At 40.0% G+C, this 24099-nt stretch overlaps 1 protein-coding gene across 4 annotated transcripts in view; it reads right to left on the minus strand.

Moving 5' to 3' along the window:
- Positions 1 to 454: 454 nt before the first annotated feature.
- RAB30 (RAB30, member RAS oncogene family) overlaps positions 455 to 24099 on the minus strand; it is a 125768-nt gene continuing 102123 nt past the window's right edge. For all 4 annotated transcript variants that reach the window (XM_043996149.1, XM_043996150.1, XM_043996148.1 and 1 more), the window contains 4 exons: positions 18319 to 18419; positions 11386 to 11469; positions 4244 to 4427; positions 455 to 1498 (listed from right to left, as the gene is read on the minus strand). In XM_043996149.1, coding sequence (XP_043852084.1) covers positions 1248 to 1498; positions 4244 to 4427; positions 11386 to 11469; positions 18319 to 18411 — 612 coding nt within the window. In that variant the 5' untranslated portion in view covers positions 18412 to 18419 and the 3' untranslated portion in view covers positions 455 to 1247. The remainder of the gene's footprint in view (positions 1499 to 4243; positions 4428 to 11385; positions 11470 to 18318; positions 18420 to 24099) is intronic.

Consider the following 24099-nt stretch of genomic DNA (forward strand, 5'->3'; position numbering starts at 1 on the left):
CTCACTCACTTAATAACATATTTTAAAAAAAAAACCTACAAATCACATCTGGTTCTTGGTGGCTATGGCAAGAATTATCTCAATAGGCATTAATATTTCAAAGGCTTGGTGGACTGCCATCAAGACTGTGCTCTGCTTTGAACCCTGCATTGTCATCAGTAACCACAGTATTTTGGTCGGCTCGGCTCTATACATTTAACACTATTCTTAATTTCTTGGAGCTAATTTGTTACCTTAGAACAATATAACTATTTGCTGAACTTTTTTTTTCCCTCTATATAGAGTTGGGATTAGGGAGCAAGGGGGAGGAATGAAGAAGTAAGGACAAAATGGCAGACAGTAAGGAAGAAGAAATGGTTCCCCTTTCCAACACATCAAAAGAGAAGTATAGCTCCCTCTGAACAACTCAGTTCTAATCTAGAAAAGGAGGTAATGAAACGTTGAGAAACAGCACTTTTTATCATACTTCCCCTATTTATTTCTACATAACACATTCAGAGGATACTAATGTAGTAAAACGTTTGGTCTAAGGAATTGTCAGCTGAACCATTAGCACCAAAAGGAGTCACAGGGCCTGTATCCTTTGTTAGCCATGATTGTTACTGTTGGTTGTAGATCAAAGGTCCTTTGAATTTCTCGATTCCAAAGTTCTTGAAAGGGCATGTGGACAAGAGATGTAATACTTTTTCAAACTCATTATGGAGTTGGTGCTGAAAATCCCTCAGGATGTGGCAGACCCACCATACATATTGTACTTGGCCTTCCCAGTGTTCATTTAGCTGGCAGGCTAGAAAATCGAGGTGCTCAAAGGATCCCAGAGAAGACCCTACCCATTCACCAAGTGTTGGGCAGGATCACTCCTTTGGGGGGGTGATGGAGGGAAGTTTTCCCTCTTTTCAGTCCATAAAGGCTGGTTTGGGGGGGTCATTTATTTTTTTTTTTTTTTTGCTTTTTTAAAAACAAAAAGCAACTATCACAGCACATGCTCAGCATCTCAGGGAGCTCCTAGTGCAATCTTCCTCTCACTCCAGCCCAAGCCTGCAAAAAGGTCAAACCATATGAATGTTCTGCTAGTGTGGGCCTGTGGACAATGCCCTCGGCCTGCCATGCTTTTTTAAGCTCAGGAACCCGGAGAAGTCAGAAGGTCCAAAGAGCAAGAACCACCATCTTTGCTCTACCTCCCAGGAACTCCTGGCCTATCAGAGCAGGCATGGATTCTTTTCTCCTTCTCTGCCTTGTACCAGCTTTTAGTTGAAATTACAACAAGTCAAATAGCTGATGCTTTTCCCTTCTCCTGGTAAAGGGGAGGCCACATTGTTCACAAGAGTATTCTGCCTGGCCTCACTGATCAGTCGGCATGCCAAGTCCAGGAATAGTTTCTCCACATTATCAGACTCCTTGGCTGAGGTTTCCAAGTAATACATGTCCTGAGCCTCAGAAAATTCTTCAGCTCTTTGCTGGGAGACCTCTCTCCTTTCAGCTAGATCAATCTTGTTGCCTGTTAACAGGAGAGAAAAAAAAACCAGAGGAGTCACCATTTGGGATGCAGTAAGCTCAGAAATATCTCAATTGAATTCAGGCCTTGAAGTCAGCTCCTATTGGTGAGGAAAGAAAAGCTTACAGTTATTCTTACTGCCATTTATATTTTAGAATGCCACTGCCACCTAATGCAGTCTTTCACATGGAACTAACTAGCTCTTGCCCCTCCAGTCTCTCTCTACATCTTCATTTAATGTCGTTGGATAAAATCCCAGAAAGCAGTGTTTTGACTCACAACCTCTGAAAGGTCTTTCTGTGATATACAACCCTTATATTCCCATATACTGTGACTTGCACTTTTACCCAGTAAAGTGTTTCAAGCTTCTATCCACATTGACCTAAATAAAATGTTTCCAGATTCTCCTTATAAAAAGATAATCTAATTATTTGCAAGTTTTTCAGTTGAGCAAATGAACTGTGCCATTGAGGTTTATAACAGTGAGTAAATCTTGCAATCTGGAACCATGGACCACTAAGTCAATCAGTCAACCACTAAGGGAAAACACAACATTCAGATTGATACTGTAACAGCATCAGTAATTCTGATGCCTGGATTTCCAAGATTTGGGTTGGTATTTCTTACTTGATGATACTGCAGCAAGCATTCTTAACAGCCAGGCCTTTATTACTGAAAATTAACTACTATCACTTTTACGCAGCTGCTAGAGAAGAAGAGTTCTGAGGGAAAAATTTAGAAGTCAAAATGGTCTTGGTGTATTTCACTGAAAATCTCATTTTTGCTTAGTGCATCTCCCCCTTTAGGAAGCTACACCCTCTTATATCAGAATACAGTTCTGACTGTGTTCTAAAATATCAAAAAACAAAACAAAAACAATGAACACAGCAATTTCCCAAGCAGGCCTCTCCAATAATTTAGAATTGTATAAGATCAAGATCAGATGTAAGAAGGAAAAATAACTGAAGCCGCTCTAAGTGTTTTAATGATTTAAAACAAAAACAAATCACATTTCTTTAGGATTCTGGTATAGAATGTCTTGCCCCGGGTCATACAAATTGTTAGCTGAAAATATGATCTATTTTTTTCATCTTCATAGGGATTGTATAAAGAAAAGGCTTAAGGGGGCAGCTAGGTGGCACAGTGGATAAAGCACCAGCCCTGGATTCAGGAGGACCTGAGTTCAAATCCAGCCTCAGACACTTGACACTTACTAGCTATGTGATCCTGGGCAAGTCACTTAACCCTCATTGCCTTGCAAACCACCCCCCCCCCCAAAAAAAGAAAAGACTTAAGTTAGAAAGATGACCAATCAAGCTACCTGTACCACAGTCACAACCCTGGGGTGGACTTCATTTTAGTACTATGCTTGATCTCTATTGGCCTAAATCCCAGAGCTACTGAGGTCAAGGGTCAAGTGTGCATGACCACTGTTCTATACTCCCTTTCCCCATATGTTCTTGACCTTACCTTCTCAACTTGATATCACTTTAAAATTCACCATGTCCTCTCCACAGGACAACACTATAAGGCAGGTACTTAGAATAATGTTATCTCCATTTTACAAAGGAGGACACTGAAGTTTGGAGGTAAAAGGATTCACAGAATCAATATGTGTCAGATTCATGATTCCTAGGCTCACTTCTAGAACGGCCCTAGGGATCATACAGGTGAAAGTCCTGCCCAAGGTCACACAAGTTATAAGTAGCAGACTTGGGTTAGAACCCATATTTCCTGATCCCAATTTCTGAAATAACTCATAAGTTACCTCAAGATATATATTCCATAGCTACTTAGAAGCACAGTCTATATTTCATAGAAATTTGAAGGCATTTTTGTGGAGTATGAAGGCAGTAAATGAGAGAAAAGGCACATAAGGGCAGGCTCTGTTATTAGCTGTGTAACCTTGAGCAGGGGCAGCTAAGTGACACTGCAGATAGAGGGCCAAGCCTGCAGTCAGGGAGACCTGAGGTCAAATCTAGGCTCAGACACTAGCTATATGACCCTGGGCAAGTCACTTAATCCTATTTACCTCAGTTTCCTCATCTGTAAAATTAACTGGAGAAGAAAATGGCAAATCACTCCAGTATCTTTAGCAAGAAAACCCCAAATGGGGTCAGAAAGAGTTAGAGAGACTGAAAAATGACTGAATAAACTTTGGGCCAAGTTATTTCACTTCTCTTGACCTCAGTTTTCTTAACTGTAAAATGAGGATGATATTCGCAATCTCTGTCTCACAGACTGATTGGGGGGAGGAAAGCCCTTCTAAAGAGATCTGTAATGGGAACTACTATTAGCTTTGTTATTAAGATGCATGCCAAGGCATGGTTTTGTTAGTGCATTGACTGAATCTCCTATGCCCAAAGATCAGTATCTTCTTTGAGAGCAAAGACAAAGTCGTTGTCTTGCTATGACAGTAACACTGGTTTCAGAATAAGAAATTTGGGTTTGGCTGCCGGCTCAACCACTTACAAGATGTGTGAACAAGGGACATGCTCTCTCCAAACTTAAGTTTCTTCATCTGTAAAATGGGAATAATAACACTTGTACTCGCTCCTACCTTACAGAGTTGAAAGGTTCAAATGAGATTTTATTTATATAGAGACAGCTGTGTATATAAAACAATGCAAATAGGAAGATAGCATAGGTTATATAAACTCTCACATATATGGTGCCTTATAAACCATAACATCCGATGTGAATATGAGCTCTTTTTATTATTGTGAGTTATTTTTGAGCCTCACTTACCCACTAACACAGTGATGACCTTGTTGCTGGCATACTGCTCTATTTCTCTTAGCCATTCTGGAAGACAGCGAAAGGATTCCTCACAGGTGATATCATAGGTGAGAATCAAGGCATTGGCACTGCGGTAGTAACTCTGGGTAATTGATCGGAATCGTTCCTGTCCTGCTGTGTCCCAGATCTGCAGCTTTGGAGACATAAGAGAAGGAGGAAAGCATTGGTTACCATGCCTTCATTTTGGAAATATCAGGGCTTCCAACCAAATGCTGCCATAGTCTTATTTCTTATTTCTTATGAATGTTTTAGGGTGGGAACCAGAGAGTGAAAAGAGAGATGGAGATTCTTTTTTTTTCTTTTAAGTTGTGGGGTTTTAGCTGTTGTTGTTGTGTTGTGTGGTTTTTTTCTGGGCTTGCTTTTTTTTTTTTTAATCCCTTTTCAGCTTTAGTCCTCAAAGATTTTTAAATTCAAGGCACAGAAGAGTCAGACATTCCAGCTTATTCCCTTGGAAGCTAAAGGGCCATGCTCTTTCATGTGACTTTTAGCATTTCAATCAGCAATTGGAGAAGCAAAACAGAAAGCCTACAACACTTTCCAATTCTCCATTTAAAGGCAGTTATTAACATATTTCCTTTGCTGATGACTACAGGAACAACCTATAAGATCAAGCAACCCACAAGAATCACTGTACAAAGACAAAATGTGAAACAGTTCCTGACCTCTGGGAGTTTACAATTTAGCAAGGGGAGGTGTACAAATATATGTTGATACAAAACATATACAAGAGAATTAGGGGAGGAGAGGAGGGACATCAGTGTGACGTGGTCACTTTCAGAAAAGTCACATTGGCAGTTGTGTGGAGTATGGATTGGAGGAGAGAGAGAGAGACTTGAGGCAGGGAAACCAATTGGAGGGCTAGGCTACCACAATAGTCTAGGCAGGTGGTTAGGAGGGCTTGATCTAGGCTGCTGTCTCTGTGAGGGGAGAAAAGAGGATGTATGTAACAGACCTTGTTTGGTGAGATTTGGCAAATGACTTGATAAAGATTTCCTTAACATTTACCAGCTGTATGACAATGAACAAAGACAAAAGGAATGTTACTTCTTTAGTTGCTTCTAGGATTAAAGTTTTCACTAAAGCCACAGTAAATATCTCAATGGAATTTTGTCTAGACAATCCCATGATAATGGGGGAAAATGGAAACTCATATATACTACAGCAAATTCATAAAATATTGTGTATTACTGTGTATGCGTCTTATTCCCTTACTATACTGTAAATTCCCAGAGGACAGGGACCATGTCTAATCATGTCTGTTCTACATTTAGTATCTCCCTGAGTGGATAATATATTACTCTGCGATCAGTTGGCACTTAATAATTGTTTGTTGAATCAAAGGAGCATACAGCACGAAACATCATAAGATCATGGATTTCGAACTAAAAGGCACCTCAAAGATGAGCTAGTCACAATACCTCATTTTCTAGATAAGAAATTGAGAGTGACCACCCATACTAAAGACACCAGGAATCTTTAAAGTATCGTAAGTCAAAATAGTCAGGTTTGATTTTCCCTTGTTTTCTGGGTCTCACAGTCTAATGGGAGAGACAACATAGAAACAACTATGACATGCCCTTGGTCATCAGAAATTTGGGGGCCAAAGTAAAACATAGTTGTTTCAATCTGATGGTTTAAGGCCTGCAATGATCTGTACTCTTAGTTGATGAGCTGCTTAAACCTGCCATAAGCCTGGTTTCATTCAATCACTGGCAGTCTCTCAGAGGGTCACTTACTACACTTGTTAGGATCCAAGACTTCACTGATCTCCACTGATCATGCATCAGACCAGTACTCCTGCGAACAGAACCACTTAACCCAAGAACTTGTTATGATTTTTAGGGCTTACTTAGGGCTCTCCCAGGATAAAATGACTATGCTCTGATATACTCTGTATGCCAAAGCCTTTGTTTTCTCTTGCTTTTTAACCTTTATCCCTTTAGCCAACTGTAAAGTCTTTTTTATTTTTAATCCCAACATCTTTCTTGGGTACACCAGAAAGGCAGTATAATATCCTAAAGAATGGACTTGGAGCCAGGAGACCTGGCATCAAATCCCACTCCAACCTTAGCTACATGCCCTTGGACAAACCATCTGTAGAATGGGAATAATATCACTTGGAATGCCTATCTCACAAGGTTGTTGTGGGGAAAGCCCTTTGTAAATTTTAAGATGTTAAAGATATGAGTTATTAAGAGGAAGAAAGGTAAGGTCAGGCAAATATGGGTAGTGAGGGAATCAAGATTGCCCTATGACTAGACAAGGGCCAATGGCAACAGGAGACACAGAAAAGATTTTCACCCCAAGAACTCTATGATGGAGGCCAAGAGAAATCAAGCTGTTTTAGAAAATAGGTTTGCTGATTCCTTTTCCAGCCTGGGGTCTGAAAAATGAAAAAACAGTTCATGTTTCCACTAACTCTATGTAGCCTTGGTCAAGTCATTCAGTGGAGTTCTCTAAGCCTCTGTAGAAAGTAATAATACTTGTATTGCTTAAAGTCATGGACCTGGATCAGATGATTCATGATTATAATATCAAAGAGACAAGAAATGTCTTAACTTCTATGTTCTCAGTTCTTCTTGGAATACCCACAAAAAGTATAATAGAGACTTGGTGTTCTTCCAGAGGAAATGGTTCTTCCTGGAGTCTCTGGCATATTCCAGGCAACATTATTGTAGATTTAGAGATGGAAGGGACCTTGTACATCGTCTAGCCCTAATGCCTCATTCTGCAGATAAGAAAACAGCCTCAGAAAGGTAAAGTGACTAGCTCAAGGACATTCAGGTAGAAAGTGGTAGTGAGGCTTCAAACTTGGGCCTTCTGATCCCATATTAGGCTAAGTTACAACTGAACTACCATTCAGTCTTCAAAGCTATATCAGAAAGAACACTATTGTTATTCAGAAGACCCTGAGCCTCAGTCCCACCTCAGCTGCTTACAAGCTATATGACCTCAGACCAGGCATTTAATGTCTCTGTAACTCAGTTTTTTCTTATTCTTTTTGTTTTGTTTTGTGGGGTTTTTTGTGGGGAGGGAGTTGCGGAGCAATGAGGGTTAAGTGACTTGCCCAGGGTCACACAGCTAGTAAGTGTCAAGTGTCTGAGTCAGAATTTGAACTCAGGTCCTCCTGAATCCAAGGCTGGTATTTTATCCACTGTGCCACCTAGCTGCCCCCAGCTCAGTTTTTTCATATGTAAGAATGGAAATACTTGAGGCTACTCACCTAAATGCTACAAATCCTTAGCAATAAAAGACATACAAATCCAAACATTCCTGAGATTTCACTTAACATCTGGCAAATTGCCAAAAATGACCAAAAAATTTTACAACCAACCCAAATAGAACATAAGCTCCTTGAGGGCAGACATCACTTCAGTTTGGGAATTTGTTTTTTATTTTGTTTTGTCTTTATATATCTCCAGATCCTAGTACAGTGTCTTGCACATTCTGGGTGCTTAATAAATATTTATTGAATCAACAAAGTTCCCTTAATTTTTTTCTCCACAGGCTCTGAAATTGATGTGCTAATAGCTTAGAACTGCTTTTAATGATAAGTCCTTTGATTTATGCCCAAATGAATGCTATTTATGAACTAATTAATACATCAACATCTATTAAATGTTGTACCACCCACTGTGCTAAGCACTGAGGATACAAAGACAGGCAAAAAGTGACAATTATAATAATTCAATCCATTTAACTGTTACTATAGTAACTCAAGTGCTACCATATCCTTCTCTAATCCAAAAAGCACACCTTGTTAAGCACCTACTGTGGGTAAGATACTTTGGTAGGCAGTGAGAATAAAAAGACAAAGAGGCAGTTAGGTGGCACCTGGAGTGAGGAAGAATTCAAATCTGGCCTCAGATATTTACTAGCTATGTAACCTATCCTCTGTTTGTCTCTGTTTCCTCAACTGTAAAAAGGGGAAAATAATAGCACCTACTTCCCAGAGTTGTTGTGCAGATCAAATGAGATAATAATTATAAAAGTGCTTAGCACAGTGATGGCACATAGTTGTGTTATTGTTGTTGAGTCACTTCAGTCATGTCCAACTCTTTGTGAACCAATTTGGGGTTTTCTTGGCAAAGATATTGGAGTGGTTTGCCATTTCCTTCTTCAGCTCATTTTATAGATGAGGAACTGAGAGGCAAACAGGGTGAAGTGATTTGCTCAGGGTCACACAACTAATAAGTATCTGAGGAGGGATTTGAACTCATGAAGATGAGTCTTCTTCAAGCCTGGCCCACTGTGCCACCTAGCTGCCCAGCACATAGTAGGTGCTATGTAAATGCTTATTCCCTTTTTTTACCTGCAAATGGCCCTTGCCTTCAAGGAATTTATATTACACTCAAATGTCTCAGCAATATGCCAAATAAATTATTTCTCCAATTATAGTATTATAATTATAGACCGTGGATTCAGAATTAGAAGAGAGCATCTAGAGCAAGAATTCTTAACTTGTTTTGTGTCATGGACCCCTTTGGTATTCTGGTGAAGCCCAATGGACCCCTTCTCTGAAAAATGTTTTAAAATGCATTGTGTCAAGACAATAGGATTTCGGAGTAAACCATTTGTACTGAAATAAAAATAATCATTTTCTCATCCAAGTTTAGAGACCCTTAAAATCCATGGACCTCTTAATATCTGGGGTCCACAGGTTAAGGATGCCTAATCTAGTCTAACCCCTTCATTTTATGATTAAAGAGTTAAGGCCCAGAGGTTATATGACTTTTCCAAGGTCACCCAGGTAATAAATAGCAGAACATGGATATAAACCCAGGACCTCTAATATGACACATTAATATAAGTATTGTTGGTGTCCTCAAAAGAAAGTGGATAAATGGTGCATAGCCACATGTATGAATTCATTCATTTATTTTTATAGGAAGTAGCTGTTACAGTGACCCTAGAAGTTATTTAACCTCTGAGTTTTACTCTCCTTATCTGTAAAATGAGGACCACAATACCCATAGTACCTACATTGCATGGGGTTGGTTGTGAGGTTCAAATGAGACAAAATATACAAAGCACTTGACAAACTTTAAAACACCACGTAAATGTCAGACCTTATGACTATTAAGGGACCACCTCAACAACAAAAAAAATTTTCAAATGAGGACCATAGACATCCTCTAATCAAGCTTCTCTTATTTTCAAAGGTTGCTAAGGAGAGGTAAAATATGGAACGAAAGAAAGCATATGTACAAAGAAATCCTTCGTATTCAACTTCTTTCTTTTTAAGAGCCTATTACTAAGGTTTCCTGGGTAGGCAATCCCTTCCCCTCTTCTGCAAGCATCAGACTTGCAAAGGCCTTCCTCTACCAGATTCTCTTCCTCCCTCCTCCCCCCTCACTGTCACCCCAGAATGCTGAGCTTTTGAATTTTCTATTTGGCATTCACATGGCTTTCACATCCTGCTTTTGTTTTCCAGTATACTTAGCACACCATTCATTATTGTATTTGGTATGGATTTCATTGCAATGAGGGACCAATTTCAGGACTGGAGCCTGCTGACTGCAGGGGCTCCCAGGAACGCCTTCCAAGGGGGCCTGCCCATTCACTGTTTCCGTCCCCAACTCAGAAAACCAATAATTTTAAAATTAACTCTTTCTATCTCTCTCTCTGTGTCTCTGTCTCTCTCTGTCTTTGTCCTTCCCTCCCTCCCTTTCTGTCTCTGAGTTTTCTCTCTGTGTCTCTCAAAACAATGTTTCTAAAGTACCTAATGTGAAGGAAGGATTTTGTCATAGAAATCCAAAGTGTTTAGTGCTTAAATCTTAAATCAATACCATAACGCTTAAATTGTCTTCAGTTGGAACCTTGGAGTTGCTATTTTTATTACTAATGCTTTTCCTTTAAGGGACTCAAACTTCACTGTAAAATCTAACCACCCTCATTTTAAGACCTCTGTGAAGTGGGGCAAAGGGCATCATCAGAGGAATGATTCTATAATGATGGAATTTCTGGTACTATAACACAGCAGGGATTTTTAAGTAAGTATTATCAATACTACTAAATGACTCAGTTTACTTAAAAGGTCAGCCCTGTAGGTTTCTAAAAGCTGATAGGAAAGATATTGGGGGGGGGGGTTGTTGTTGTTTTTGAAGGGCAGTGAGGGTTAAATGACTTGCCCAGGGTCATACAGCTAGTGTCAAGTGTCTGAGGCCACATTTGAACTCAGGTCCTCCTGAATCCAGGGCCGGTGCTCTATCCACTGCACCACCTAACTGTCCCAGAAAGATATTGTTTTGAAGTCAAACAACATGCAAAGAATAATTCATAGTTAGGAGCAGGGTATAGAGGGACAGGAAGAAAAAAGATCTATCTATGGCCTGCAGTTATTAATACTACATAATCTTCAGTGGGCTCTTTTTATAAAGTTCATAGGAGACAGTACTGTTGAGTAGACTGAATCTAGGAATTACTAAATTGTGTGTTTTTACTTCTGAAATAGGACTATTCTGCTTTAGGGCTAAAAGGGACTTTAAAGACCATGCAGTCCATTCTTCTCATTTGACAAATGAAGAGGCTAAAAACCATAGCAGGGAAGTATTCTTCCCAAAGCTACTTAGCTCCTATGTCACAGAATTGGGGTTCAAAACCAATTTAGCTCTAAATCCAGCAGTCTTTCCATTAAATGACAGTTGTCATGTAGACGGGAAATGCTGAGCTATTTCATAACCACCCTCATTCTAATATGCAAAATCATCCTTTCCCATACTGCAAAAATTGTCATCCATATTGACTCACCTAGAATCATGAATTGGAAAGCTGGAAAAGGCTCATGCAAAGTATGAATAAATGTCCTCAACAGTCTAGCTCAAGCAGTGGTTATCTGTATTCTGATTAGACCCCTCTGATGGTGGGAAAAGGCAACTTATTTCATTTTTTTTAATAACTCTAATTGTTAGCAAGTTTTCCAAATATTCAGTCAAAATCTGCATTTTGCATAGTGCCTGGCTCATAATAGGCACTATATAAACACTAGCGTTTTTAATCATCATCATCGACAACAATAACAACAAAGTTCACTCTTCCCCTAACCTCACAAACAACACAAAGAGTGTCTCATTACAATTCTAGAAACTTACCTTGACTTTCTCGCCATTAATCTCCACTGTTTTAATCATAAAGTCAACCCCAATTGTGGCTCCTTGACCTGGTGGGAAAAGACCCTGAAAAGAAAACAGTGGAATTAAACAAACTCTGCAGTCAAATGGAACCATAACAGACAGGTGGATCCTTCGTCTGAACTTAGCTGATATGCTGATATTCTTACAAGCCAGGTCCAACCCAGTCACTCCCCCTGCTCAAAACCAAAACTCTTTTGTTTGAAATGTAAAGAAAGCCCTTCCTAGTCTGATTCCAGTCTGCCCGTCCATCCTCACTGCACCGGACTCTCCTTCACCGACCCTCCAATTCAGCCGGACTAGCCTATCTGCTGTTTCTCATACACGACACTCTATACCCTGCCTACATCTCCATGCCTGATACTTGCCTTTCTCAACTTGGCATCACAGAATCCCTAGGGTTCAGCTCAAGTGCTCCCTCCTTCATGAGGCTTCTCTTGATCCCCCCCAGGTGCTAGTTCTCTTTGCCCTCAAATTTAATTTGAGGACCAGGACTGTTGAATGTTTGTCTTTGTGTCCCCAGGGCTCAGCCCACTATCTGGCACACAGTGCTTAATAAATGCTTGTCAGATTTTCTTCTGTGGAGAGACACTCCTGCTTCTATGAGGGTTGCCTCATCTTGACCCTGACCCTAAAATATCTACTCATTCTGAGTAAAGGGGAGAAAGACTAAGCAATTAAAAAGCCATCAAAATGAAAAAGAGACAGTTTGAGAAAGAGAGGAGGTGGGACTGAACATAGAAAAGGCAAGAGAGGATTGCTATTGAGACAAGACCATGAAAGTCTAAAAATGAAAATAAAGAAGTCTAGATAAGATAGCATGAAATACAATCCCTGGGATGATAGTTCATGCTATCTTTTCTATCTTTTCCTGACAACTCCCTCACATGCTATTTTATTATATATATAATGTACTTGCGTTGATATTTTAATTGCATTGCATTTCTGTATGTCATATTCTCCTAGAAGACAATAAATTCAGAGAAGGCAGGGACTGTCATATCTAAACTTGATCTCTCTCTAGCACAGTATTCGGCATCCAGCTGGTACCTAATAAATGTCTGAATGAATGAATGAAACTTGACTTTTTAAAAATTATAACTATCATCAAAGGGATCACTAGAGAGGGAAGAAGTAGGAGGCAAAAAGGGACAAGGGGTTAAGCTGAGGGAATAACTCCTCACAGATTCCTATCAGAACAAAAATGATAACCAAGTTCCAAGAAACATGCGCCATCATCACCACTCACTGTACTCAAGTTGAGGCATTCAGGAAAGGTCCAGCTCCCCTGACTATTAGCATCCTCTTTCTTCCCCCAAACTTCAGCTGGCTCAAACAAAAACCAAAAATACCTGCTAAGCACCTGATCATAAAACAACACTTTTGTTCCCATCTATGTGGATGCCCTTTTCAATGATGTAGGTCCAAACCCGTCCATACCAGCCCATCATGTGTTACCACCCCATTTTTTGCCACTCTGCCAGAGTCACTGCAAAAAGGGAAGGGGCTCACCCAGGACAATTGTGTACTGTTCTTTTGTTCCATGGGTTGCCATAGCCAAAGAAAGAATGCACTGCCAAGCAGCATGGTGAGGAGCCTCTCCTTTGAGGATAGGTCGGTCCAGGTAAAGCAGATGCATTCTGCTGCTGGGATCATTCTCAAACTTCTTTATCCCACATGACCAGCCAGAGCTGAGGCTCCAGTGGCATAACCTTTGAGAACTCATGGGACCCCTCCACACCGTGATGAGCTTTGGAGGGGACCCATCCTTTGGAGGATGACCTTATTCCTTTGAATGGGAAATTGGAGGTGGAGGAAGAATGGGGAAAATGTTTCATGGAGGCATCTTGGGGTAATTAAAAGAGTGCAGGCCTGGGAGCAAGGAGCCATATGACCAGTCACAGTAACACTAACCATGTGACCTGGGGCAGTTCATTTCACTTTTCTATCTCAACTTCTTCACCTCAAGAATGGCGCTAACGATCCCGTTTTTACTACCTGCAGAAATGAGAACAGTAATAATAGCTCACATCTAAATAGCACTTGACCAGTGACAAAGCGTTTTCCTCACAACAACCCTGTAAGGTGAGGTAGGTACCTAAACACAATCATTGTAAGGAAAATACTTTGTAAGCCCTAAACTACTATCTGAAAATGAGCGGGGTTTTAGGGCCCCTTCTTTTTTTATTTTTCAATTCAACGAGCATTAAGTGTTCTACGGCAGGGAACAAAGCACTGAAGATACAATCACAAAATTCAATGGCCCCTGCCCTCAAGGTACTTACAATGGGGGGGGAGGACCAACATGGGTACAAAATTAAATGATTAATATCAAATGCAAAACTTGGTCTGGCTCAGTAGTGGAGAAACAAGATTGCAGAATTTAAAGGCAGGCTTGAATTCTGACCCTCTTGCTCCCTGTGTGACCTTAGACCAGTCCCCCAACCTCTTTGGACTCCAGGCTCCTCATCAGCCAAATTGGGGAGAGAGGCAAGGATTGGATTCAACAATTTCCAAAGCTTTGATCCTATGAATCTCCCATTTTTTTCTTTGCAATTGACCCCAGCAAGATATGATTAAGTCCAAGGTCATAAGTGCAACTTTTTGATAGGCCAGTTAGGGGTATGTATCTAGAGAGGGGGGTGGTGGGAAGAAGACTGGATAGAAGAAAGGGGAGAGGATAGGAATTTTAGTCCCTTTTATACCTAAATATTTAACAGGCTAACTGGTAGAGTGAAAAGGATGCTAACTCTGGAATCAGAGGACCAAGTTTCAAACCCTAGTTCTGATGTGAATTCGTGTGATCTTGAGTAAACCATTTAACTGGGCCTCTGTTTCCTCATTTGTTTTTTTGTTTTGTTTTGTTTTGTTTTGTTTGTTTTTTTCAGGCAGTGGGGGTTAAGTGACTTGCCCAGGGTCACACAGCTAGTAAGTGTCAAGTATCTGAGGCTGGATTTGAACTCAGGTACTCCTGAATTCAGGGCCGGTGCTTTAACCACTGCGCCATCTAGCTGCCCCTGTTTCCTCATTTGTAAAATGAAGAATTAGACTAGATGGTCCCTGTGCTACTTTCTAACGCTATATCTATCATATAAAATGACAAGAATTTTGAAACAAAGGGAGTTTCATCTTGTAGAATCTCAGATTTTGAAGGAATCTTAACAGTCATCTACTCTAGAGGTATCAAACACATAGCCCATTGCTACCCACTGGACTTCTCCCAACCAGATTAAAATGTATTTGGAAATATTTAACAAAATAAATAGAAATACAATATAGCCATCATGGAACTTCGTATGTGGTTTAGTGGCCTTGTTTCTACTGAGTTTGAAACCACTGATCTAGCCCATTCCCCTATTTGTGTGAAGCATGAATCCCCCTCCACATCATCCCTGACCGGATGGCTATCCAGCCCCTCTAGAAGTACCTCCAACCAGGGACTTGATGCTTAATGAGGAAGCCCATTCTCATTGTAAATGGAGGGCTTGGTGTTCTTCAAACCTGGCACAGCACAATTAATTAATCTAAAGCTGGGAAAATGAATTAAAAATAGTAAAAAAAAAAAATCACAGTAAATAGCCCTACAACCACCCCACCCCCGAGCATTCCTATATTTCTACGAATAAAACCAATATGAACTATGTTAGGGACTCTTTAACTGGCAGCTGTAACTGGGTCATCCTTAGTTAAACTTGTCCCTAACAAGAGAGCTCTTTAATTAAAGTTTGCCCCTCGCAGACAGAGCCTGAAACCAACAGAAAATGTTCCCCTGCATGTCTGCAAAATATGTAAATGTAAACACTCATAACTTTACACACAAATATTGAAATAATTTCATTCTCATTTGGCTCAACTGAATCAAAGGCCTGCCAAGCTTCAAGTTTATAGCCCCAGCTGTTTTGTAACTTAACAAATGCCAAAAAAAAATTTTTAACTTCTCAATGTTCTTACTTGTCTTTTTTCCAAATTCACAGAACTAAAAAACAGCTGAATCAAATTTGTTCAAACTTTCTAGTGAGCAAAAAGTACTGAAGCAAAATGCCTTTTTTAAAATTTTTTTTTTTTTTTGGATTTAAGAGTGAACAAAAAACCAGAAAAGAATAGAATAGACATAGGGTGGGAGAAAGAAATGCAAAACGAATCATGGAAATGGAAGCTACTTCAAAATTTTTATTATATAATTGAGACTTTTAAAGATATGGTTGTGAGTCCTATAGAATTACAAAGGCTGAGAGAGAATTAGTCACAACATTCTAATTTACTGGAGCCAAAAGACCTGAATTTCAGCTCAGGTTCTGTTGCACCAACACACCATTTCATCTTAGAAAAGGGAAAGGAAAGGAATATTCTCTGACTAGCTTTCTCTGGGCTTCAGTTTCTTCTACAAAATGGACAAGGTGAGGGCTAACATCCTTTTCAACACTAAAAATCGAATTTACTCCAACAGAATGTAAACAATTTTTGAGCAGAGAATATTCCTTTCCTTTCCCTTTTCTTCCCTTTCCCTTTACCTTTCCCTTTCCCCTTTCCTTTCCCTTCCTATCTTTTATTCCCTTTCCCTTCCCTTTTCTTCCTTTTCCCTTTCCTTTCAATTCCTTCCCTTCTCTTCCCTTCCCTTCCCTTCCCTTCACCTAACACACTGCTTTCCACATAATCTGCTTTTCATTTTTGGATTGCAATCTTCACTTAGGAACCCTCCACTAACCACCTCTGTGCTATCTTTTTGTAGTTTTGTTCACCTTTGAGCAGCAGAGCAGATTGCTCAGGTTCCCATGAACTGAAACCATTTCTTGTTTCAGTCAAGTTTCCAGTGGAATTCTGGGACTGACTAGGCTCAGGTGCCTGCTGTTCACTGCTTACTTTTATGACCTCACACACCAAGAGACAAAAGAAGGGGAAGGAAGAATCTAGCATTCAGTTTCCAATTGGGGGAAACGATAACATTTTTCCAATGACTCCCCCACCTAATCCCGTTCCAAGGTTACCTCCTGGCTATGTTACCCAATCTGCCACATGAATTTTCCTTTGCCCCAGTTTAAAAGCCAGGCTTGATCTTTTCCCAAAGCACCTCTCATAAAGGCAGAGCATATGGACTTATATCAGCAGAACCATCTTTTGATTTTCCTCACAGAGAAAGCATGGTGCAATGAGAAACATATTACACTGCAAGTCAGATCACCTGGATCCAAATCACTAACTAGCTATGGGACCTTGGCCAAGTCACCTCATTAAGTCTGTTTCTTTATCTGCAAAATGAAATTATGATGCTTATCACACTTAAATCTCACATGGGGGCTGTGAGAATCAAATGAAATAGTGTATATTAATTTCCCAAGCATAATATAAATGTAAACTAAAAAGCTGGGAGAAACTCAGAAACACAGTCAAATTTAGAAGCCTCCTTTCTTATAAACAAAACAGATTTTATACCAATAAGCAATGGTTGTCAAAGCCCTCCAGTATAAGGCTTCTTTAAATGATCTAGGGACTGGTCTTTTTAGTAGAGTATGCTTATGACAGATAGGTATGAAAGCCAAATAACATGCCATTTCAGTTCAGGTTTGGTCCAGAGAGTATTTCTGGGTTTTTATTTCAGCCATATAATTCTAGAGAAAAATATATAAATATATATGTGTATATACATATATACACACAGGTATACATACACATAGGTATATATACACATAGGTATACATATATATATATATACACACATAGAAATAGATATACAGATATGGTTCCCAATATTATCCAAATAATATCCAACTCAAATTCAAATGTATTTCTACATATGCATGTATACACAAATATGTATGTGAGTACATATATGTATATGTATTTCCATTTAGATTTTAAATAGTTCACAGGACACTTTGTATATGTATGTATGTATCTATGCTTAGTACTGGATCATCACTTGGATATTAACATATATATTTATATATTTAGATGCAGATGTTGGAAGGAACCTCAAAGACCATCAGGATGTCCAGCTTCTTCATTTTACAGATGAGGTAACTGAGGCACAAAGGTTAAGTGCTTTGCCCAGGGTCACCCACTTGCGTCTGAAGTGGGATTTGAACCTGGATCTTCCAGACTCTAAATCTAGTTCTTCCTCTGAGTTTAGTGTTCAACACAGTTGGAACTAGCAGTTCTGACAGGAGGGCAAAGAACATGACATATGCCATCAAATTCACTTTGTAATTCGAGATATGAAAATAATACAAGAAGTGATGAAGACAAATTCATTTGATCAGATGGGAATGTGCCACTACAGAAGCTCACAGATGACTTGTTATTCCCACAGCATGGTCTGGTCACTTCCTATTTTAGCTAATTATTCTTGATAACTAGGTGTTAAACTCCTAGTTTGTGACTAGGTGCTTCTGTAGTACTAAGTCAGCAAATGTTAAATGTTGTGCCCTCTAAATGTTGTCATCCTTAACAAAACTGAGGCAGCCCCAACATCATTACAGCTCTGGTCTTCCAAACAGTTTTTGGATCCATCATTCAATTCAAGTCTCCCATTTATGAACAAATGTTTGTTTTGTTTTGTTTTTTAAATAAAGTCCCACATGGATGTGTCATTAAAAACAAAACTGTTTTTCTCATTCATTCTAAGAAGTAACAAATGGGTCTGAATAGATAGGTAGCCCATGGAGTTTTTTTTCTTTGCTTTGTCAATATTGGAAAAGTCTGAGAACGACTGGTCAGTAGATAAATCTGCTATATTTGGAAAGACTGCATTAGAAGTATGGCCCCAATGCTGGAATTTTGGAACTAGTTCCCCACCCCATCAGCTGTCCTTACCTATGACTAAAACTAATACTCCATCCCTCCCCAGTTTACTCCATCTCAGGACAACTCCCTGTGTCCCCAACAAGAGCACCTTACCTGAGTAAAACGTCGGACCAGGCACGTCTTCCCCACACCAGCGTTTCCAATTAAAACAATTTTGAACAGGAAATCATAATCTTCCATACTCATTGACACAGCTGCAAGGCAAAGAAATGCAATGATGAGGAGGAATTGTGGGAAGCAGCGCAGTCAGATGGGATGACAGGGCTTTATCTACTCTGTCCCCATCTCGTCAGTAACCACAGGCCTGACTCATCTGAAGAAAAACGTGACTTTCCTCTTTAGGTCGCATCACAGATCTGAGAGTGACAAATATGTTCAGTCACTGGTGACCTTTAGTCCTCCAGGCAGTCAGAACACAGGTCCTCAAATGATAAGTTCTATTTTCTTTTGGAGTGGGAAGGAGGCATAGGTTCAAGGTCCAAAGGAAAATACAAAAACTCTGTTGGTGTGTGAGATAAGACAGAGGATCACTGGAAAGGCGATTTACTTTGGAAGGAGAGGAATGAGATGATAATCACAGGAAGGGGACTTTGGGCCATAGTTAAGAAGTGTCCTTGAATTTCCCATAATGCTTTGGCAGAATGTAAACTCTTTCAAAGCAGTGACTCAATTTTTCTTTGTAACCCCAGTGCCCAGAGGCAATAAGGCACGGTGAGATAGAGCCAACCTTGGAATTGGGAGGACTTGTGTTCAGTCTTACCTCTAAAACATGCTGGCTGTCTAACCCTGGACAATCACCCAAACTCTCCATGTTCCCAGGCTACTCTCTATAACACTAGAAGTTTCAGAGTAGATGCCTATCCTCGTTGAGAGAAGAAGTTTCCTCTCCAGAAGTTCCTTACACATATGGAATCACAGATCAGAGTCCCTCCTTCTACTCAAATCCCAAACACCCAGCCCTACACCTAGCACACAGCCAGTCATGCTTAATAAATGCTTATTGAATTTAATTGCTTCTTGCCTGTCATTCATCATATTCTCTATTCTAGTGTTGCTATATGTTTCCTCTCTTATCTGGGCCATGAGGTAGAGTGGAAGAGCCCTGGACTTAGAATTAGAAGGCCTGGATTCAAGTTCTAAATCTTCCAATTCCATTATTTTTGGCCATATTTTTAGTTGTGTAGAACTCTTCATGACCCCATTTGGGGTTTTCTTGGCAAAGATACTAGAGTGGTTTGCCATTTCCTTTTCCAGCTCATTTTACAGCTGAGGAAACTGAGGCAAACAGGGTTAAGTCACTTGGCCAAGGTCACACAGAGGCCAGATTTGAACTCAGTCTTCCTGACTCCAGGCTTGGCACTCTATCCACTGCACCACCTTGCTGCTCTATTCCACTGTTTAAGTGATTTTTTTTAAAAAATAAGGTTTGAAGAGGTTAAGTTGTTTTTTATCAGCATTCCATGGTTTAAATGATAAAAATGATTTAACATCTCCAAACCTCATTTTCCTTGACTGTAATAAAATAATAAATCAAGCCCCAAATGAAGCTGGCTCCAACACTCCTGTCACCAAGCCCCTGCTTGTACACCCCCAGAAATGGAGAGCTCATTACCCTCTGAGGAAGCATATTCCATATGGGGATAGCTCTAATTGTCAGAAAGTTCTCCCTTATGTGGCGTCAATATCTATCTTCCTTTAGCTTCCATCCTTCAGTCCCAAATCTATCCTTCGGAACCAAACAGAGTGTCTATTCCCTACTATTATAACTAGATGGCACAGATGATAGTGTAGGACTTGGAGTCAGGAAGACTTAAATTCAAATCATGCCCCAGATACTTAACTAGCTATGTGATGTCAGGAAATCCCTTACCCTCTCTCAGTCTCAGTTTGCTCATCTGTAGAATGGGGATAATAATAGCACCAAACTCACAGGGCAGCTGTGAGGATCAAATGAGGCAGCCTATGCAAAGTACCTTGTAAATCTTAAAGCTCAATATAAATCTCCTTACATGGCAGCTTTTTAGATATCTGAAGACCTCTGTCATGTTCCCATTAAGTTTCCCACCCCACCCCCAAGCTAAAAAATGCCCAGTTCTTCTAGTCAATCTTCGCATGACACAATTTTGAGCCCCTGGTCATATACTTTATCAGAAGCTAAGGATGACAATTGCAGAGGACCGATGGTGAAACATTCTCTCTGCCACCTGAGAGAAGTGATAGACTCAGACTATAGATCAAGGCCATATTTTTTGGGACACAGCCAATGTGGGAATTTTTTTTTTCTTTACTATCCTTATTTGTAACAGGGATTTTGTTTTTCTTTCCTTCTCAGTTGGGGAAGGAGGTGAGGAGAAGTGGGAGGGAGCAAATGCCAATCTGAAAATAAAATCTAATTTAAAAAAGAAAAGAAAAGAAGACTAAACATGGAGTGAAACAGAGGCTTTGTTCTCCTTAAAGGCAAAAGGCTACTTGGCAGAGTATAGGGTAGGTAAGGGATTGGGAAGGTAGAAACAACATACTCACAATGATGGTCTGTCAATAGAAAGTGACACTGAGGACAGGCCAAGTTAGCAGGGGGAATGGGGGCTAAAGGCAAAGCCTGCTGTGTGGGAACCAATTCTAGGGGGCAAAATCTTGGAGATCATTCTGAATGGATTCTGAGGACTCCTTGGAATGATTACAGACAACTTTGCCAAGGTCCAGATGTTGTTATAACCCCACCAAGAGAGGCCACCTTCTCAGCCTGAGGGGAAACAACAAAGCAACTTCAGCATACTTCATTAAATATTTCTCCTTTGGAGCATCTGCTTATTATGGAAGAGAAATTGGCCAGATTATTTCTTTCTCTCTCCCTCTCTCCTCCCTTGAGTTAGAAAATCATCTGGGGTCCTGGAGAAAGCCTATTATAAAAAGAATGAGAGGCCTCTTTCATGAAGTGGTTTTGGTTGATGGAAATAATACAAGACTAGAAACCAAGAGTTTGGTTCAAGTTCCAACTTGACTTGTGTATGACCTTGGCCAAGTCACAGAATGTTGCAACTAGAAGGGACCTTTTAACACTCGATGTTCGAATAAGGAATGGGAGAGCCAGATGGGACCTCAGAACAATGGTGTCAAACTCAAATAGAAACGGATCCCTGTGGCCAAATATTGATTCAGAAAACCACAAATTAACATTATCTAGGTTATATGATATATTTGTTTATTTTGTTAAACATTTTAGGGGCAGCTAGGGGGCGAAGTGGATAAAGCACTGGCCTTGGATTCAGGAGGACCTGAGTTCAAATCTGGCCTCAGACACTTGACACTTACTAGCTGTGTGACCCTGGGCAAGTCACTTAACCCTCTTTGCCCCACAAAAACAACACAAAAAAGAAATTAAAACATATTATTAAAAAAAAAACATTTTACAATTTCTTCTTCTTTTGGGGGGGGAGGGCAATGAGGTTAAGTGACTTGCCCAAGGTCACACAGCTAGTGTCAAGTGTCTGAGGTCAGATTTGAACTCAGGTCCTCCTGAATCCAAGGCCGGTGCTCTATCCACTGCACCACCTAGCTGCCCCCACAATTTCATTATAATCTAGTTCACGCTGCACTTGGGAGTTTTGTAGGTAGTAAGCTTGACACATTTATCTTAGAAGACTTTAAACTCAAATAACTATTTAGAGACATCACAGTATATTCAAAAGAGCTCTAAGGAAATGAGCTATTGTCTTCAAATCAGAAGCTTGAGCTTTGACTCTGACTTACTATTGGTGTGACCCCACCCCAGGCAGCTCACTTAGCCTGAGCCTCAGTGTTTTTGTCTATGAAATGGGGATAAAAATACTTGTATTATCTACCTCACAAGGTTGTTGTGAGCTAAGGATCTCATTAACTGTAAGTCACTATAAATATGAGTCATCATTATTATATTCCCACCTTCCCCAGAGGAATATAAGTTCCTTAAGGGTAGAGAATGCTTTTTGTTTTATTTTGGTTTTGATATCTCTGGCAACTAGCCCAGTGCCTTGCATACAGCAGCATTCAAATAGCTGTGGGATTTAACTATCCTTTTATAGATAAGGTAACTGAGACTTACTGACATTAAGACGTTTGTCACACACACTTGGCTATTAGTCCTATACTCATCCTACTAAAAAGCTAGATTTCTACTAGGTCATGCTACCTCCAAGACCCATTTTCAGACTTAATTGATTCCTCTAGAAAATGGACATTCATTCTCTCATCCCAAAATGCACAAACGCTCATTATATTCCATACACTGCACTAGGACCTATAGAATATGCAAAGACAAATAAGAAGCATCCCTGGTCTGTCAGTTGGGGAATGGCTGAACAAGTTGTGCTGTATGAATGTAATCATCCTGCTTGTCATTTCAGATCACAGAGAGGAAGTCTCCAGCTGGGAGATTCCAGGATGTCTTCATAGAGGAGGAAGTGGCATTTAAGTTGTGCTTTGAAAGATAATTACTAGTGAAGGCATCTCACATTTATACCCTGAATCACAATTTACAAAGCACAGGGAGGTCTCATCAACCCTGTGAGGTAGATGGTTTAGGCGTTTTCTCTTTCGTTTACAGATGAGGAGACCGAGTTTCAGAGACGTGAAGTAACTTGCCCAAGGTACCACATCAAGTAATAGAAGTGAGACTTAGTCAGAAAAATTCCACTTCGGAGGAAAACTGAGACAATCTCTATCTACCCCAAACCATTCCCTATCAAAACTATCCTTCACAGGGACAGCTAGGTGGCACAGTGGATAGAGCACCGGCCCTGGATTCAGGAGAACCTGAGTTCAAATCCAGCCTCAGACACTTAACACTTAACTAGCTGTGTGACCCTGGGCAAGTCACTTAACCCCAATTGCCTCAAAAATAAAATAACATAAAAACATTAAAAAAAAATATCCTTCACAGTTAATCATCCTGCCTCACCTTAAAGACCGCACTGAGAATACCACTACTAGGTCTGTATCCCAAAGAGATCATAGAAAAGGGAAAAGGACCCACATGTACAAAAATATTTATAGCAGCTCTCTTTGTGGTGAAAAAGAATTAGAAACTGAGGGGATGCCCATCAATTGGGGAATAGTTGAACAAGTTGTGGTATATGAATGTAATGGAATACTATTGTGCTGTAAGAAATGATGAGCAGGCAGATTGCAGAAAATCCTGGAAAGACTTAAGTGGACTGATGCCGAGTGAAGTGAGCAGAACCAGGAGAACATTGTACACAGTAACAGCAACATTGTGTGATGATCAACTGTGACAGACTTAGCTCTTCTCAGCAATACAATGATCCAAGACAATTCCAAAGAACTCATGATGGAAAATGTTCACATCCGGAAAAAAGAACTGTGGATTCTGAATGCAGATTGAACCATACTGTTTCTACTTTTTTGTTGTTGATTTTTCTCTTTTTCGGGGTTTTTCCTTTTTGTTCTGATTCTTCTTTCACAACATGACTAATGCAGAAATGTGTTTAATGTGAGTGTACATATATTTACAAAACATGCATTTAGCATAGTGCCTGGCACATAGCAGGTGCTACATAAATGCTTATTCTCTTCCCCTTCCCTTCTGCTTCCCCTCCCCTTCCCTTCCCTTTCCTTTCCCCTTTTGGACAGCTCAAATTCTTAAGAAGTTTTTCTTACATCAAATTGAAATCTTCCTCACTGAATCCCTCACCCTTTGTTCCTAGCTTTGCCCTCTGGGACCAAGCAGAACAATTCTAATCTTTCTTCCTTCAAAACTTGAAGAAAGCTGTCGAGCCCCACCTAAGTCTTCTCTAGGTTAAATGTCCCCTGTTCTATTAGCTACTCTTCCTAGCCTCTGTTCACTTTCTTCAACTCAAGGTCCAACATTATTTCTAC

Source organism: Dromiciops gliroides, chromosome 3 (assembly GCF_019393635.1).
Source record: "Dromiciops gliroides isolate mDroGli1 chromosome 3, mDroGli1.pri, whole genome shotgun sequence".
Classification (NCBI taxonomy): Eukaryota; Metazoa; Chordata; class Mammalia; order Microbiotheria; family Microbiotheriidae; genus Dromiciops; species Dromiciops gliroides.